Genomic DNA, 16,313 nt, shown 5'->3' with positions numbered 1-16,313 from the left:
CTTCTTCTTCTAAAATTCAGCTCATACCGATTTATTTTTAAATGTTTTAAAACAAGTTTTTTTTTAATATTTCATTTTATTATAACTAGTTCTGCTCGTAAACTCTCTTTTAGTCCTTTTACACGTATCACTTCTTTGTATAACTGGAACTGTTTATTACTAAATAGAATTTACTTTTATACTGTATCACATAAACGTGCCTTAATCAATAGCCTTTTATAATGCTAGGATGCTCGACATTTCAAAATGTTAATAAACATTTCTAATGGCAAAAAAGTATGACATGTTGAATCGTTACATACGAGTTACAGGATGTTTCAAAAGACACACGTTTTCACAATGTTGGTATTCAGTTTTCTATAATGAATTCATTGAAAAATATACTTTCAAAATGTAACCTTCTAAATTAATAACGTTAATATACCCAAGTAACTACTTTGGCTTGGTAAAGACTTGTTTTTATATTTGCAAAGGTTGTAATAACAGGCGCGGATCTAAGGGGTGGCCAATTTGGCAATGGCCACATAGTTTGAAGTCCAACTGATTTATGAGAAAATGCATCTAATATTTATTAAAGATCTTTTAGAATTTTTGGGATTAAATATGGAAATATTTTAGGGATATACAAAGTTAATGAAAAGAATTTGAAAACATTTTGTAAGACTTGCGTAACAATTTTTTGTCTAGCGACTTATTGAAGTTCGTTGGCCATATAGCTTAAATTTACCGGCAGCCAAGTTAGCTTTGGGTTTTTGCGCCTGAGGAATATTTCTAAAAATTTAAATTTGTCTGCCATAATTTACGGATTTTGGCAATAGAGATTCCTCCCATGGCCACAGCAGTTATTTCTATACGTTACCGACATTTTATTTAATCAATAAATGCTGTAAAACAGTATTAAAATATCGATCTTTTATCGAAATTTCAACCGTGAAAATAAAACTTGGCTACCAATGATATATTAAGAATAACTAGATGTCTAACTGCCGTAAATCGGTATAAGAAAAAGTGAAGCAAAAATCGGCCATTATGGGGGGCAAAATCTTTACGCTATTTATCAAAACAAAACAAATACGAAGCTTTTGATTTGTTAAATTTGCCCCACATAATGGCCGATTTTTGCTTCAAAAAATACGCGGAAGTTAGACATCTAGTTATTTTTAATATATCATTGTTGGCTACATAGTTGGTTTTATCGTGTCCGATTTAAAAAAATATGCTGTTAAATTGGAGCTAACAAAATCAGGCTATTATTCGCTACCGTGAGATTATCATAAATTTATCTCAATTTCTTCTTCAGAAACAAAGATAACTTGGCTTTTGTCATTTGATTTTTTAAATATAATAAAATATGAATCCATATATAACCGAAGAATTAGTTGCTTGTGCACTAGAATCAAAACATTGGCCTAATGTATTAAATTACAAAACTCGACTTATTAAAGAGCTCTCTGAGATTAATTTGTTTCAAGAAAACCTGATACTTACCAATTCCATACAGAAATGATGGATTTTGTACCCTTAGTTAAAAGAAATCTTGGTTATGCAGCATGAAGGTATTTTTTTTTCTTTAGAACTTTTTATTATTATTTTTAATTCAAATAATATCACAAAATAGACCCAAAATTCCGGGCGCTACTGCAGTTTCTCCCCCCCCCCCCCCCTTTTTTATGATTGATTATGATAGAGAATTTTATGCTGATTCAGAAAAATATAAAATCATAGGCCTGAAAATCAACGGAAAGTGCTCTAATTCGAAGTCAAAGTTGTAAAAAATCCCACTAAAAACCCTAATATTCGCCATTTTTTTTCAAAACGCTTTCATTTTTAACGAAAATTAATTACCGTTACATTGCGCAATAAACAGACCTGGTTTCCATCAGCCTTTACATTACTGTTTTAAAGTATTAAAACGAAATTGTTATAACGAAATGAAATTAATGGAAGATTTCAAATAAAGGTTGAACGTAGAATTTGAGAATGCAGACAAACTGATGAATAATTATCATTGTATCGTGCGCTGGTTTTTTTATTAAAAAAAATGGTTTAAAGGTTACTATTTCTAAATTTTACATGTGATAAAACAACAATGAACTAAGTTTCAAAAGTTCTTCTTTTAGGAAAAAAAAACTGTTGATTTCTTTTTTAAAATTTATTACAAAAGTACATTACTTGCAATATAGTTTATTCTCTAATAAATCAAAAACCGGCTATTTTCATTGCCACAAAAACTTGCGCAAGATAAACATACTTTAACAACTTTTTTAACGTAAAAACCATGCTATTAATGTATTGCTTTTGTCAGCAAAAAGATCATTAACTTATTATTTTCAAAATGGCGAATATTAGGGTTTTTAGTGGGATTTTTTACAACTTTGACTTCGAATTAGAGCACTTTCCGTTGATTTTCAGGCCTATGTTTTTATATTTTTCTGAATCAGCATAAAATTCTCTATCATAATCAATCATTAAAAAAAAAAAAAGGTGGGGGGGGGGAGAAACTGCAGTAGCGCCAAATTCCGAATGCTAGAAACATGAACAGTTTAGACTCTCATTGCATTATTTTCTTCCATTTCTTTTCTTTTAGAATTAAATCCATTTTTAATAGACTTTTATTTTTTTTAGCTATTTAACTAGTTATTGAACATCTTATTATTAAACAAACAAGTTGCTAAAGTTATTTATATGACTAGTTTGTTTAGTAATAACCAAATCACTTGCATAATATATAAATGATTTGGTTGTTTAATAAAAAGTTATGGTGTATACTAAAATTACACTAATTTTTTTATTATTAATATCACTTTTCAGTAAATATTGTTTTTTGTGTCAGAACTGCTGAAGATGGAAATTGTCTTTACAGCTCAGTCTCTTTGATTTTAAATGACATATATTATACTTCAAAAATTCTAAGATTGCTAACGTCATTTGAGATATTTGAAAGCATAAACTTTTACACAAGGCATAGTTATTTTTTGAGTTATTTTAATCAATATAGATCAGAATATTCTCGGCTTGCTAATTTATTTTTTTTATAGCTGTTTAATTTAATTTAAATGCTCTGATAGTTTTTCAACAATTAATGATAGCATGATTTCAGAACTTCTTTTAAAAGAAGCATATTTAAATTGCTTTGATAAAACATTTTCATCGTTTATTTGCCTAATAGCTTTATCTAGTGTTATAAAGCAACCTATTGAATCTGTCTATCTTGAAATTGGTTTTAAAAAGTATCATAGCTTGTTTAACACTGTTATAAAGCCTTGTTTAACACTGTTATAAAAAATTAAATAGTACAATAAATATTTTGTGGTGCAATTTAGATAAAATAAAAAACAATGCACAGTCTGAAGCCTCATCTGCTATAATAGAGAACTACTTACTTTTTTTAATATCATTTATTAGAATCTCTTCAATTGCATTTCCACAACACTCAATCAACTCATTTTGAGTGGTCTCTGAAATATATGTAGAGTTTTTTGGGGCAGAGAGAAGATGCTCCTTTAGAATTAAATCACCTGCATCAACTCCAAAATTTAAAAGCTCAATAAAACTACTCAACCCTGTAATTTTTGAAGGTTCTCCAATTTCTCCTTGATATTTTCTATCGTCTCTATGACCTCGTAAAGAAATATCATTTCGACCCAAAAACATTATTGTTTTAAGGTGGTAGACTGCTAAAAAAAAAAATTTTAAAATCTGACATTATTCCAATTGATTTTCTCATTTTAAACACGATAAATAGGATTAAAAAATAAAAAAATTTTTTTTTTTTCCCTCTTTCAAATTTTTGGGCAAATTTAAGTGTTTTTAGGCCTAAAAAGTGCAAAGTTCTTGGAAAAGATATCTCAAAAAGTAAAATATATCAAGTCTCAAAATTTTACAGTTGTGTACCTTTTAAGTAGATAAATGTCCTGAGATAAACAAAAAATTTGAATCTTTTTCAATTTCGATGCACCATAAGCTTTTTCTATGCGTCTAAATTTAGGCCAAATTCCTGACCCCAAAACAGCCCAAAAAATTTAATTTTAATTTTTATCCAAAATTTCTTTATCTCAGGACATAAAGCTCATAAAAATGAACATCTGTACAAAATTTCAAATCAATTGGACAAATACAGCTCCCGCAATCTTATCCAGAATATGAAAAACTTTACAACAGAGAAAAATGCAAATAAAACTTTATATTTTGAAAATACAAATATATTAACACTTGAAAACAGGTTAAAACCCCCCCTTTTCATATAATGTTCCTTCTTCATCATTGTGCTTATCATCAAACCCCTTCCTTGTTGCTCTAAGCTTTTTTCTTTGTTTTTTAAACTTTTCAGATGATTTTATGTCCATAAGCTTTTCACGTAGCACATCACTATTTTGAAAACCGTTTTTAGTAAAATGTCCTGGTAAAATTCCTAAACTGTGAAGAACATCTATCATACCAGTTTTACCATCATTAAACTGTATGACAGCAGATGCAACACTAATTTCAAGTGTTGACCTACCCACGTACACATTTTTTGGGCATTTTGTCCAAATTACATTATTGAGCGATTCATTTGCATTCTGTGTTTCTCCATCAAGACATCTTTTTAATAACTTGTTTGCACCAAGATCTTTGTGTGAAAAAATAGGTTTTATAATTTCAAAAACAGCTTCTGGAATGTTTATACTGTTTTTATAAGTCAAAGTTTGATTAATCTTGTCCCTTTGATATTTACACCACGAATCGCTAGTACGAGGACAATACTTATGGCGTTCTTCATCGCTGCTGCTTTCAGAACAGTGATGAATTAGTCCTGCTATGGATTTTTTCATGCCATACAAATTCCCTTTGTTTTGTCGTATACTCATTCCATAATAGTTTTGCAATGTATTAATGACTTTATTTGTCATCCTTCCTTTTCCACTAAGTCTTTTACCATCTTTTAAAACTTTTCCCTTGTACAATACTTTAAGAGAGCGTAAACGAGACCCAACTCTTTTTTGAACATGACTGACACATTCACTTTTTTCAATTTTACACCCTGGGTAAACATTATTACTTTCTATATTTTGGTAAGACTTACTGTCACCATCACCACAGTATTTTGTATAACGCAGTTTGTTAAAAACAGTTGATCGTTTAAATATTTGCAATGCCCCAATAGCTTCCATTGCACCTGCACTACCTTTGTGATTAATTGGGCAAATATGTGATTCTACCCAGTCATTGTATCCCGGTATATCTTTGTTTCTCTGCCAATATTGGCAACTTTTACAATCCTTTATGAGAGTTTGAGTGTCAACACACTTCCCATTACTAATAGCTGTAACAACACCGTTCAGCGAGGAAAAACCGCGTCGCTGCCACGTTCCATCAACACTTACAGTAACATTTTTTATATCAGGGTCACCAATAGTAGACTCACTTGTACGTTGTGCTTGTGCAGCTGCTTGCTTCATTGAATCTTGGGCAACTTTGATATAAGACGAATGCAATTTATAGACAATGTTATTGTATGTTTTTTTTTTGCATTGGTGGTGGACTGTTTATTATGTTACAAAAACTTTCCATTGCAGCATAACCTTTTCCAATTTCTCTGAAAGGTACACACATTCTGATATTAATGTTGAACGATTTCATGCCTTGTGTTTCATTATCACTGTTTTTTTCAATTTTTTTTGAGGTAAAAAACTCATTTTGCCATTGACATTTTTTTGCAGTGCAAGACAAAACAAGTTGATGTGAAAATCCTTTCTTTCTTGATAAATCATTATTCAATTTTATTAAAGACTGGCATTTTGGACAAGAACCAACAAGATTTAAAATTGAACTCAAGACATCAGAATTAAATATAATGTAACATTCAGGATTACTATCTTGACTAATACTTGGAGTATCAGAAGTAGGTAAATTTAACTTTTCAGCAGATGCTGATTTGCTTGAAGAAGTATTTGTTAGAGATGTATTATTTGAACTTGAAGTAGTATATTCAGAAGTCAAGTGAATTTTATTCGCAAGTAATCTATAACATTTACGTTTTTTGCTTTTAGACTTATTTCTTCTTTCTGCAGAACCCATGTTGATAGTATGCACTTTTATCGAGTTAATATATAGTAATAAACCAATTCAACAACGTTGTTCTTTCACACCATGTCATTTAAACATAGAAAAACAAAAAACAAAGAAGTAGCTATTGGTTTGAGTGCTTAGATTATGTAAAATTTAGTTAAAATTGCCTTATTTTGACGTTGCTATGAGCGTTGCTAGGGGAAGCAAAATCACCCTACTAAGTTTAAACTGTTTTTTTTAGGCCTTTTTATGTTTTTTTGTAAAATAATATGTATGTTTTTAAAAACAGCAATAGTTAAAGTTTTTAACTAATCAACTTTTGAAAAACTACTTTTTTCAATGTTTTTTAGCAGTCTACCACCTTAACAATTGATGCAAGTTTTTTTTTGTTTTCCTCTATAAGCTGCTTTCTAGAAATATCTAGAGAAATTTCAATAGGCAAAGTGTTATTTTTAGGTCTGGATAAAAGCATATTATAACAATGCATGGACTTGATGTGTGATGCGTCAACAGTTTTCTCATGATCACTGAAAACCTTTACAGCATTATGCCAGGTATTGAATGGTTATTTGAACAACTTACGTAATGCATATTTGTTTGGTAAACTTGGACCAAAAAGATTGCATGGAAGACAATATGCACCATCCTCAATTTTAGAATAACAAAGCCAAGAAAAAACTCAACTAACCATTTTAACAAAAAATGTCTTTTTCTGCTTTTACCTGTTAAGGGGAAGTGGAAGCATTTATCTGGAACCCAGACATTACTAATTAGAGATAACAGTTCATTATCATTTGTTCCTGATTTTAACTTTTCACCCTGTAGATGGTATGAAGAAACATCATAATTTGAATAGGATGCTAGCTGATTTGTATTTAATAAACTAACATCAGCAACCTTGTTTTCCTTAAGTGAAACATAAGAGTCAATTTTTATCACTGTTGTTGTTGTCTTTTGAAACAATTACTTCAGTTTTAACTGTTTTATTACAATTAGCCAACTTATCTAAATCTGAAGTGTTCCTAGAAAGAGTAGGAAAAGATATATTAGACTAAATTGTTTTTTGTATTTTATTCTCTGTTGCTAAAAAACTTATATCTGAAATTTGTTTTCTTTTGATACAAAGTAAAGTTGTATCACTGGTTGTTTGTTTGGAAGATCTTTAATCAGTGTAACAAAATGATTTGGGTTAAAACATAAAACGCTTTTGTTAGAACAACTTTCTATTGTCATACGATATTTTGACTTGAACAATAGTATTAAGGAAGTTTTTTTTACGCTTTTTAGAATGCAAAATAGGAGCAAGTGATTTAAATATAGCTACCAACATTCTTGAAACTTTGAAAAAATTCGGTTTAGATATAAAAAATTACAGAGGCCAGTCTTATGATGGAGCTGCTTCAATGTCAGGTGAATACAAAGGTGTTTTATCTCTTATTAAATATATAAAATACTTATTAAATAAGTTATATAGTGATTAGGGCTGCTACCTCGAACGTGTTCAAGTTCGAACGTTCAAACTTTACACCAAATTTTAACGTTCAGGTTCGAACTTTTTTCGCTTAAAAGTTCGAACTTTCAGAAGAAATGTTTAAAAAATTAAAACATTAAGTAAAAATAAAAGATGGCTACTTTCAAGGACGTTAGCACATCCAGAAGATGTGAGGTTTGAGATTTTTTTGAATTCTCCTAAGAGCTGCAACAAGCCAAATGTAAAGTTTTATTAAAAACTCCTGGCTCAACAACAAGCACTATTACAAGACACTTATAAACGAAATATAAAATTGGCATTATTAAGGTGGCTTCACAGGAAATGTTTTTTTTTTTAGTAAAATAACTTAAATCTGTTCTAAAATCAGTTTAATAAATTCAATTTAATGAAAATAACAATAAAATATAAATGCTTATTGAAAAAAAAAAAAAAAGAGGACTTTATTTATAAAAAACGCATAAAAAAGCATATATTTATTTATTTTTCAAAACACGATTAAACCAGAATGGCTAATTAAAACAACTCGCAACTTTGCAATATTATTATCTGATATATGAGGTAGAGGATGAACTAAAATCAATATATAAAAACAAAAACATTTCTTTTAAGTCCCTAAAAACTGAAAATTGACTAATTTTTAGGGGGTAGGGTTCAAAAAAAGACTTAGCAATCAATAAATATTCATTCAATTATCAAGATTCTAGTTCATTCTCTACATATATATGTATTGGACAATTAGGGAAAATTTGAAGGTCTAAGCATTTTTTAATGTTGAGATATCGTGTTTTGAGTTTATAAATTATGTTAAAATCTTCATTTTTAGAAATAAGGCAAATAAGTTAAAAAAGTTTTAAAAAAATCCCTTTTTGTAGCTATTTTTTGATAATTGTTCTTGATCTTTATCAATCCAACCTTTCCTAATTCCTCTAAACTCTTTTCTTCTTTTTTTTTTTTTTTGGTTGTCCTTTTTTCACCATATTCTGTAACCGCTTTCGGTCTTTTTTTACTGAACTGGTTATTGTATTTTTTCCAAAGTCTAGATTTAAATTAAAACTAAATTTAAATTTCAAACATGTTTCTACCTTTTTTATCATTTTTAACAATGTTTGAAGTAAAATTACTGTATGTAAAAGAACATTGTGCATTTGTACATGTTAAAATAAGTTTATGGGAGAAACCCATTCTGCTAGAATAATCATCTGTGATGTTAACTTTACTTTTACAATCAGGACATGCACTAACCAAATCAAATAACTGTTTGATAAAAATAAAATTAACAAGAAGAAAATAATCATTTGTGTTGGCATTACTTGTATCTTCGACATCAAACTTTAACTTTTTAGAACTGATACATGAAACATTTTCAGACAAGTTACCAGTTACATTCGTATCTTTAATACATTTGGTGTGCTTGTTACCACTAAATTTTCTCTTCTTAGATCTTGAAGTATTCTTATAATTACCCATTATATATTTAATTTATTAATCTAAAAAAATATTTCAAGTAAACATTGTATCAACACAACTTGTGTTAGTATAATGGTTTTGTCACAAGAAGTAATTAAATGATCGTGAAATGATGCAATTTTAATAAGTGGAACGGTTTTATTTTTAAAACTGAACATGGTTAGCCTCTAAACTAAATCTTTTATAATTGCAGAACACGAAAACATACCAAAAGAGTGGTTAAACAAAAGTTTTCATACTGCTTTTTTCTGTTGCTATAGGCGTTGCTAAGGAAGCTACTTTATATCATACCTGCAAAATGCAAAATTGTTGCTTAAAAAATTAAAATTATTAAAAAATAATTGTACCATCATTTTCAGCATTGTTAAAAGTCTCAAAAATCATGTTTTTCAATTTTTTTTTTTTTTTTTTGATTTTACACCTTTTATTTCCTGTGAAGCCACCTTAAATGTAATACCTTGGCCTCTGAGGCTGTCAAAATTAGTCATGTTCCTAAAATACCAAGGATTGAAAACTTTTTTAGTTCTAGGATTAAAACTTTACCTTAAATCTTGAGCGGATTGACTGCTATTGATGGAATAAGTTTTACAACCATTGCTAATAGTCAAGTTTTGCGATCAGCATTTCGTGCTCAAGGATATAATTTGCCCAAAAGTCATCAAACTGTTCGTAATTTAGTGATGAAATACTTTGAAACAATCAAGAAACAAGTAGTTGCTTCATTACAAAAAGCCGTTTTAACTAATGGCAAATTTAGCCTAACATTTGACGTGTACACATCAGTTATTTTATTCGGGAATAAAATAAAAAGAAACTATAGCAAATTTTGCTACCAATCTTATTCAAAGATTATTCCAGTCTAGCGAGGGAGACTCTGATGCTGATGGAGAAGTCAATAACATTGATATAAGTGATGATATGAAAATACAAACATTAAATTGATTTTAGCTCAAAAACTTAAATGTTTCATTAAAACATCTGATTTTCAAATGACAGTAGAAAAAGGTGAACTTGGATCTAACCTCATTAAAAAGGAAATGGCTCTATTTGAAGCCAGCAAATTAAGACCCAAAAATTTAGAAATGCTTTTTAATGCTCTTAAAACTATTCCTCTGACATCTGTGGAGGGTGAAAGGGCTTTCTCTAGCCTAGGATTATTTGCAACAAAAATAAGGAGCTCATTATGGGATGATACATTAGATGCATTAACATTTTTAAAATAAACACTTAAAAATACTGAGTGATGTTTATTCTAAAATAGACAGTTTTTTCAAGTTAAATGTAGTGAAAAAGAGAAGCGGGTCTCAATAATAAACAGTTTTGTTTTTATAAATAAACAGTTTTATTAATGGATAAATAAACGGTTTTGTTTTTAACTTGTACGCTTTTATTTTGCGTGTTTTAGTGCGTTAAAAAAAGTTCGAAAATGTTCGAACTTTTTCCCCAAATAGTTCGAAAATGTTCAAGTTCGAACTTCTAAAAAAATGTTCGAATTGGCAGCCATAATAGTGATAGTAAAGTTTTGTTAACCATCGGCAAAATGATAATGGCGGTTTGTTTTTTTTTCAAGTTAGGTTTCAAGATTGGTCTGGAGCAGACTTGAAAAAATGACTTAAAATTTCAAAAATTCTCGTTTTTCAAGTCTGACTTTAGTTCAATTTCGCTTCTTGCATTCTGTTCAAGTCAGACTTCAGATTTGAAGTCTGACATGAAATTTCAAGTCCGGTTCTTGGATTTGGAAGGAATTTAGCTCTCTCAAGTCTGGTTTGATATCAGACTTGAAAACGGTCTATATTTGGCAGTCTTCGAGTCTAACTTGAGTTAAAGTTCGCTTAATGCATTCGCTCAAGTCGCACTTCAGGTTTGAAGTTCGGTTCTTGCATTCCCCCCTAAATGTATTCTTTTGATTAAAAAACTATTAGATTTACTACCCACTAATAGTAATTAAGATCAATTTTACTTTAAGCAGCATTTACTAAGGGTCTACGTCTCGAAATCGTTTTCTCTGAAATGAACCGGAACAAGCATAACGAGTAATGTCCCGGAAAAAATTGACGAATAAACTGACCCGGAATAAAGTTAAAAACCGGGACAACAAATTTTCTTTCGGATTTTAAAAATTGTATCCCGGATATCATTGTCTCATCTCGTCTCGAATAAAAAAAAAAAACGAGACGCAGATGCTTAGCATTTACATTCTTAGATCAGTATACAACTAAAACAAGTTCATAATAATTATTACTAATGGTCATACTTCTAAATCTGATTGATAAATTTTCTAAAAGCAAATTAAAACGTGTTTATTTCTTACATCTTTCGATGAAACTGGTATCATGCAACTATTTCATAACTTAGCAAGTTTTTGCAGTAAGAAATGCAAAACAAGATTTGTTTTGTAGTTCTATTCTTCAAAAAAATTTCAATTGTGAATATTTAATGTTCAGTTTATCTAATGAGGGTCATGAGGCAACACAAAAAAAAATCCAACAAGCAACTAGAAGAATTAATTATCAATGTGGGATTGATCATCAATTTTATGCAGCTCAAAAAATTCCAAAACCTATTACATCTTTTATTGCTTCACCGAATTCTAGGAAGAAACAGCCTCATACTGTAAGGAGAAACTTGATATAACTCAACAAATCATATGTGAGTTGTATGAGAACAGACCTAAAATATTTCTGATTTGTCCATCACTCTTAAATTTTCCAAAGACACCACAAGAGTAACACAAGAGGATGAATCAGTCAAAGTTCTGCAATTAATTTAAAAAGAGAAAACCTTTTTTTAACCTACGCTATTGTAATTCAGTATCAAAGTTCTTTGTCACAATGTACTTAGTATATACTTAAATAACAAAGCATGGTGTAAAATTAACAATTAAAAAACAAAGTTGCGTAGCATTTATAGATTTTTTTTACTGCTGCTTTTTTTAATGGCTGTCAATGCTACAACAATGGGCTCAGAAAAAGATTTTTTTTAAATTAAAATGATTATTAATCAGTTTAAACATTTAAACTAGTTTATGAAAGTTTTAAAGATTTGCAAACTATTTTTAGCTAAAAAACTTCTCACACATTCAGGCTACATACTATTTAGCCTATTCTTGTGTTGTTATTTTTCTAATATTTTTCTATATATATGTTAAAATAAATTTCTATTCTTCTATCTTTATAAATGTTAGTGCTACAAGAATTGCCTGGAGAATATATAGCAAGAATAGAGATACTATAGTTCAAGAAGTTTTTCAAAATGTGTTTATCAAAAGATGTGTTGTAAAATGTATTTATCACAAGATCCTACAAGGTTGTTATGGCATCTATGGTTTTTAGTTCAATTTTTGGCAATTAGTTTTTTAATGCAATTTTAATATTTTTGATATATAGGAGAAAAATTCCTCAGTCACCAAGAGGAAGGTTTTATTAGAATGCTGTTGAGACCCAAGTTGTCAAGAGGCCAAATAATTGGAACGTTCTATACAGTCCTCTATTGCAAAAAGCTATTTTAATTTTGAGATTATATACCATAACAAGCCAGTAAAAGTTTAATAAATCTCAAGCTCTTGAATCATTTCAATTTTAAAAGAGAAAATAGCATTCAGTTTTCTAGTTTAAAAAAAAAAGACTTGTTCAAACTCAAAAGTTAATGTAACAAATACTAAATTCATTCAAAAACCTTTCATTTATTTACTCATCACCATCGTTAAATCAATAATAAAATCAGTGACATAACATTTAAGCAAAAAATAAACTTACAGATGTTTTTTCTTAATGAATTAAAATATGTGCAATTTTGTTTGAGAGTCTGCAGGTTAAATTGATTAAAGCCACCTATAACAAAGAATACATAAAATTGATAAAAGTAAAAAAAAAAAATAATCCGCCAATTTTATAAAATATGAAGTTAAATGCAATAGCTAAGAGACCAAGGTGGTCAAGTGTCAATGACTACAGATTTGGAAAACTTAAATTCCTTTTCATTTGAGTTTGAACTTTGGAAATGAGTTAAAAAAAAGTTGAAGTTAAGTTAAAAGCACTGGAGAATTATATCTACATGTCTTACACTATGGTCAGCATATGTACAGCACTATGGTTGCAACATGTATTATACTATGTTCAGAAAACTTTAAGAGGTATTAAAAAGGTACCATTTGTTTATTCGTTATTCATTTAATATTTTTTCTTTCATATAACAGAGATCTGATGACAGACTTTAACAAGAGTTCCAATAAATCTTTTCTTTAAAAGCTCATTAAAGTCTAAGATCTACAGCAAATAAAAAACTAAGCAAAGCATATAAAAAAAAAAGATTTATTTCTTCACCATGCGTATAAATGATGGGTGTTTGTAATTCATATGGATAGTATAACTGGATTAACATAATGGCTATTTGTGTATGATATGATACTGGTGTTTAAATATTTACCATCTGCTGTATGCTTTCTTACCTTAGTCTTTTCTTTTTTTATTGAACAACGTTATCATATTGTAGTGATATCTATTTGACTGCTATTTTTACTAATTCTTAAAATATGCAGCAACAGTTATTGAAACATAAAAAAGACTTAAAATAAACTTTTCTTAGTGTAACCAAAGAAATACAAGCTCTACTATAACTATCTGGTCAGAAAATGGTATCAAAAGATATTTGATTAATATAGCAAACTTCTATGAGGATAAAAAATTTTCAAAGCAAATGTCTGGTATGAGACAGAGTTTGTAAGTATCCCCCAAAATATACATTGTGCAGAATAATTTTATAACAAACTATGGATAACTTAATTAAAAGAAAACATCATGAAGATTTTTTTAAAGTCTGCAAATAAAATCAGCAGTTAAGTATTTCATATATATTCATTTCAGTCTAATTAAAATATCTGGAGAAAAATATTTGTCTGGAAATTGGAGATATGTATTAAGTGCATGCAGAATCATCAGTATAAACACAATTCCTCAATTCAGTCCAAATAAAATATCTGGAGAAGATTTTGTCTAGAATTTAGAGTTATGTATTTAGTGCATGCAGAATGTTGTACTTATGGTGGATTAATGTAAAATGCAGTGTTGATGGTGATTGATTCAAAATAATATTGTAAGAATTTATGAACCTTAAAGTACCCATTCTTAAGCTAAACTTGTATGATTCATCTGTGTAAAAAGCTGTCCTGGTCTATCAATCAAACTTCTTGTGTTTTATATTTTTTTAAATCTGTTCAGTAAAAGCCAAGATGGCAACAAAACAGAATTTATTTAGAGCCGTAAATCAAACACCTGTAATTCCTATCACACCTATGTTCTGTAAAAATCCATTCTTACAGAACATAAATAATTTATTGTTGTAAAAACTGTCCATGTGAAGATTTCAACATTTTGAAAAAATCCGTTGCCAGCAGTAAACTTACATTAACTTTTTGGTAAACAACAAACGATACAAACTTCATTTATTAAAATTCTTGTGTTCTAATTTCTATTTTCCCCTACTTAGAAAAAACCAAGTTTGCAGCACCCAGTATACATTTAGGATCATATCCCAATCACCTCTTATTCTTGAACAGAAAAGTTAATCAAACTGAAGATTGGAAAAATTAGAACAGCTTGTATAACTTTCGAGAATACTTTTGATGATGGGTTGTAAAAATCATTTCTCTTATTTAACTAGTTGATGTATAAAACCCCTATAGAACTGATTTCAATATGCTAAAAATAAAGATGGTTTACACATACTTTTAAACTCACCTGCTAAGTAAGGGCAACATGCTTCCGCTCCTTTTCTTACTTGTTCAGGCTGTTTTGCAGCTAATAAGCAATATTTTTGACATTAAAGTAATAAGTTTCTTTTCTTGTTTTACTCGCCTATTCAAAGTTGGAGTTCTCTTATTTTATAAGCTCACAAACCAGGGTTTCTGAAAATTAACAACTGCAATTACTAATTTAAAAGAGAGACAAATAATGACTTAAATATAGCTTACCTTGAGTCAGATAAGAGCAACATTCATCAAGATTGCTGTCACCTACAGAAAGAACTAAAAGATTAGACTCTTCTATGAATTACTTAGTTCCCTCCTTTTCCCATCTGTTCCTTATATGTAACATCATTTTTTAACACATGATTCTTTTCTCATTGAGGTTTCAACTGAGTTAATCCAAAGAAGATAGAATGACAATCAGAAAGTTTATACAAAGTTTAAAAGTAGATTTTAGATTCCACTTTCCTAAATCATACATATAAAAGAGAGATATACTTATAAACAGTGTTTCAAACTTAGCTTTGCACAAAAACTGGATTGCATATACCGCAATGTCAATTTGGGCTGATTTAAGAACTATGCACATATTTTTTGATTTCATTTAGTACAAGAAAAAACGCGAAAGTTTCTTTCAAAAGTGAGAATGTTCTTCAAAATCAAAAAGACAAACCTTTTCTAACCAAACAGAGTATCAACAGCAACAAAAATACACATTTACTGCAAAGGTGACAACCACCTTAAAACAAAAGATAATATTCATTCAAAGAAAGGAATTTCTTTACAAATTATAAAAGATCCTTCAATTTATCATTAATAAAAAAAATTAAAATAATAAAAAGAATTACATTCTTTATTTTGACAAAGTAAGAGGTTTTTTTTTCTCATTGACAATATTTCTCCGAATTTAATATACATTTATAAGGTTCAGTATAACTCAATACACTTTAATTAACATTTATTTTCATCTTAAACTGAAAATATCAACAAGAGAATTAGATTCATTTTCAAATCTTTCGCTAAACTCTTTTAAGTAAAAGTAAAAATAAAAACACCATTTAAATTTAAAGATATAAAGTATGCGTAAAACTGGTAATTGGTTACTGGATAGACATTTTATGGATACACATTTTTTTAGGTAACCATACCTAAAATGCTCATTGAAAAAAAATCACGAAGGGAAAACAAAATCAAAATCAAGTAGCAACTGCAAACTCTGTCTAGTAACTCATTTTGAATTTTACATAACGATATTTGAATTCTCTTACATTTTACTATAATACTTTTAAATCAGTTCTGAAACAGGCCGATTCAGAACACTTATGAATTATCTAAATATTTACATTATGTTTTAAAAAAGGGGCGTGTTCAAAACCATATCAACCGCTAGCAAGCGAGTTTATAATTAGTGATGAAGAAAGCGGTTTCTAATAAAAAACAATAAATGATGAATCAAATTAAAATATATGCGTATAGTGAGATTTACGGGACTAAGAAGTTCAAACTTTTAGTAAGAAAGTACAACTGCTTCCCTAAAAACCTGCATGCTAGCTTGTAAGC

General features: G+C 29.1%; 1 protein-coding gene across 17 annotated transcripts in view; it reads right to left on the bottom strand.

The window, feature by feature from the left end:
- Positions 1–16,092, bottom strand: part of LOC149883515 (uncharacterized) — a 29,096-nt gene extending 13,004 nt beyond the window's left edge. For 2 of the 17 annotated variants that reach the window (XR_016455536.1, XM_090097489.1), the window contains exons 1-6: positions 15,602–16,092; positions 15,427–15,492; positions 14,979–15,020; positions 14,746–14,805; positions 12,766–12,840; positions 3,384–3,677 (exon numbers count right to left, since the gene is read on the bottom strand). Coding sequence is in view for 14 of the 17 variants with exons in the window: in XM_090097489.1 (XP_089953615.1) it covers positions 3,384–3,677; positions 12,766–12,840; positions 14,746–14,805; positions 14,979–15,020; positions 15,427–15,492; positions 15,602–15,671 (607 nt within the window). In the remaining 3 variants the exon portion in view is untranslated. Of the gene's footprint in view, positions 1–3,383; positions 3,678–8,853; positions 9,144–12,765; positions 12,841–14,745; positions 14,806–14,978; positions 15,021–15,426; positions 15,493–15,601 lie in introns of those variants that run through there. The other 15 variants (XR_016455537.1, XM_090097496.1, XR_016455538.1 and 12 more) reach the window with 13 other exon arrangements.
- Between the last annotated feature and the right edge of the window lie 221 nt (positions 16,093–16,313).

This window comes from Hydra viridissima, unplaced genomic scaffold (genome assembly GCF_058129835.1).
Source record: "Hydra viridissima isolate aposymbiotic clone 2 unplaced genomic scaffold, HvirCarnegie_v1 scaffold_9, whole genome shotgun sequence".
Taxonomy (NCBI): domain Eukaryota; kingdom Metazoa; phylum Cnidaria; class Hydrozoa; order Anthoathecata; family Hydridae; genus Hydra; species Hydra viridissima.
Note: the sequence above shows the minus strand (reverse complement) of the source record. Positions and strands in the feature narration are given on the sequence as shown.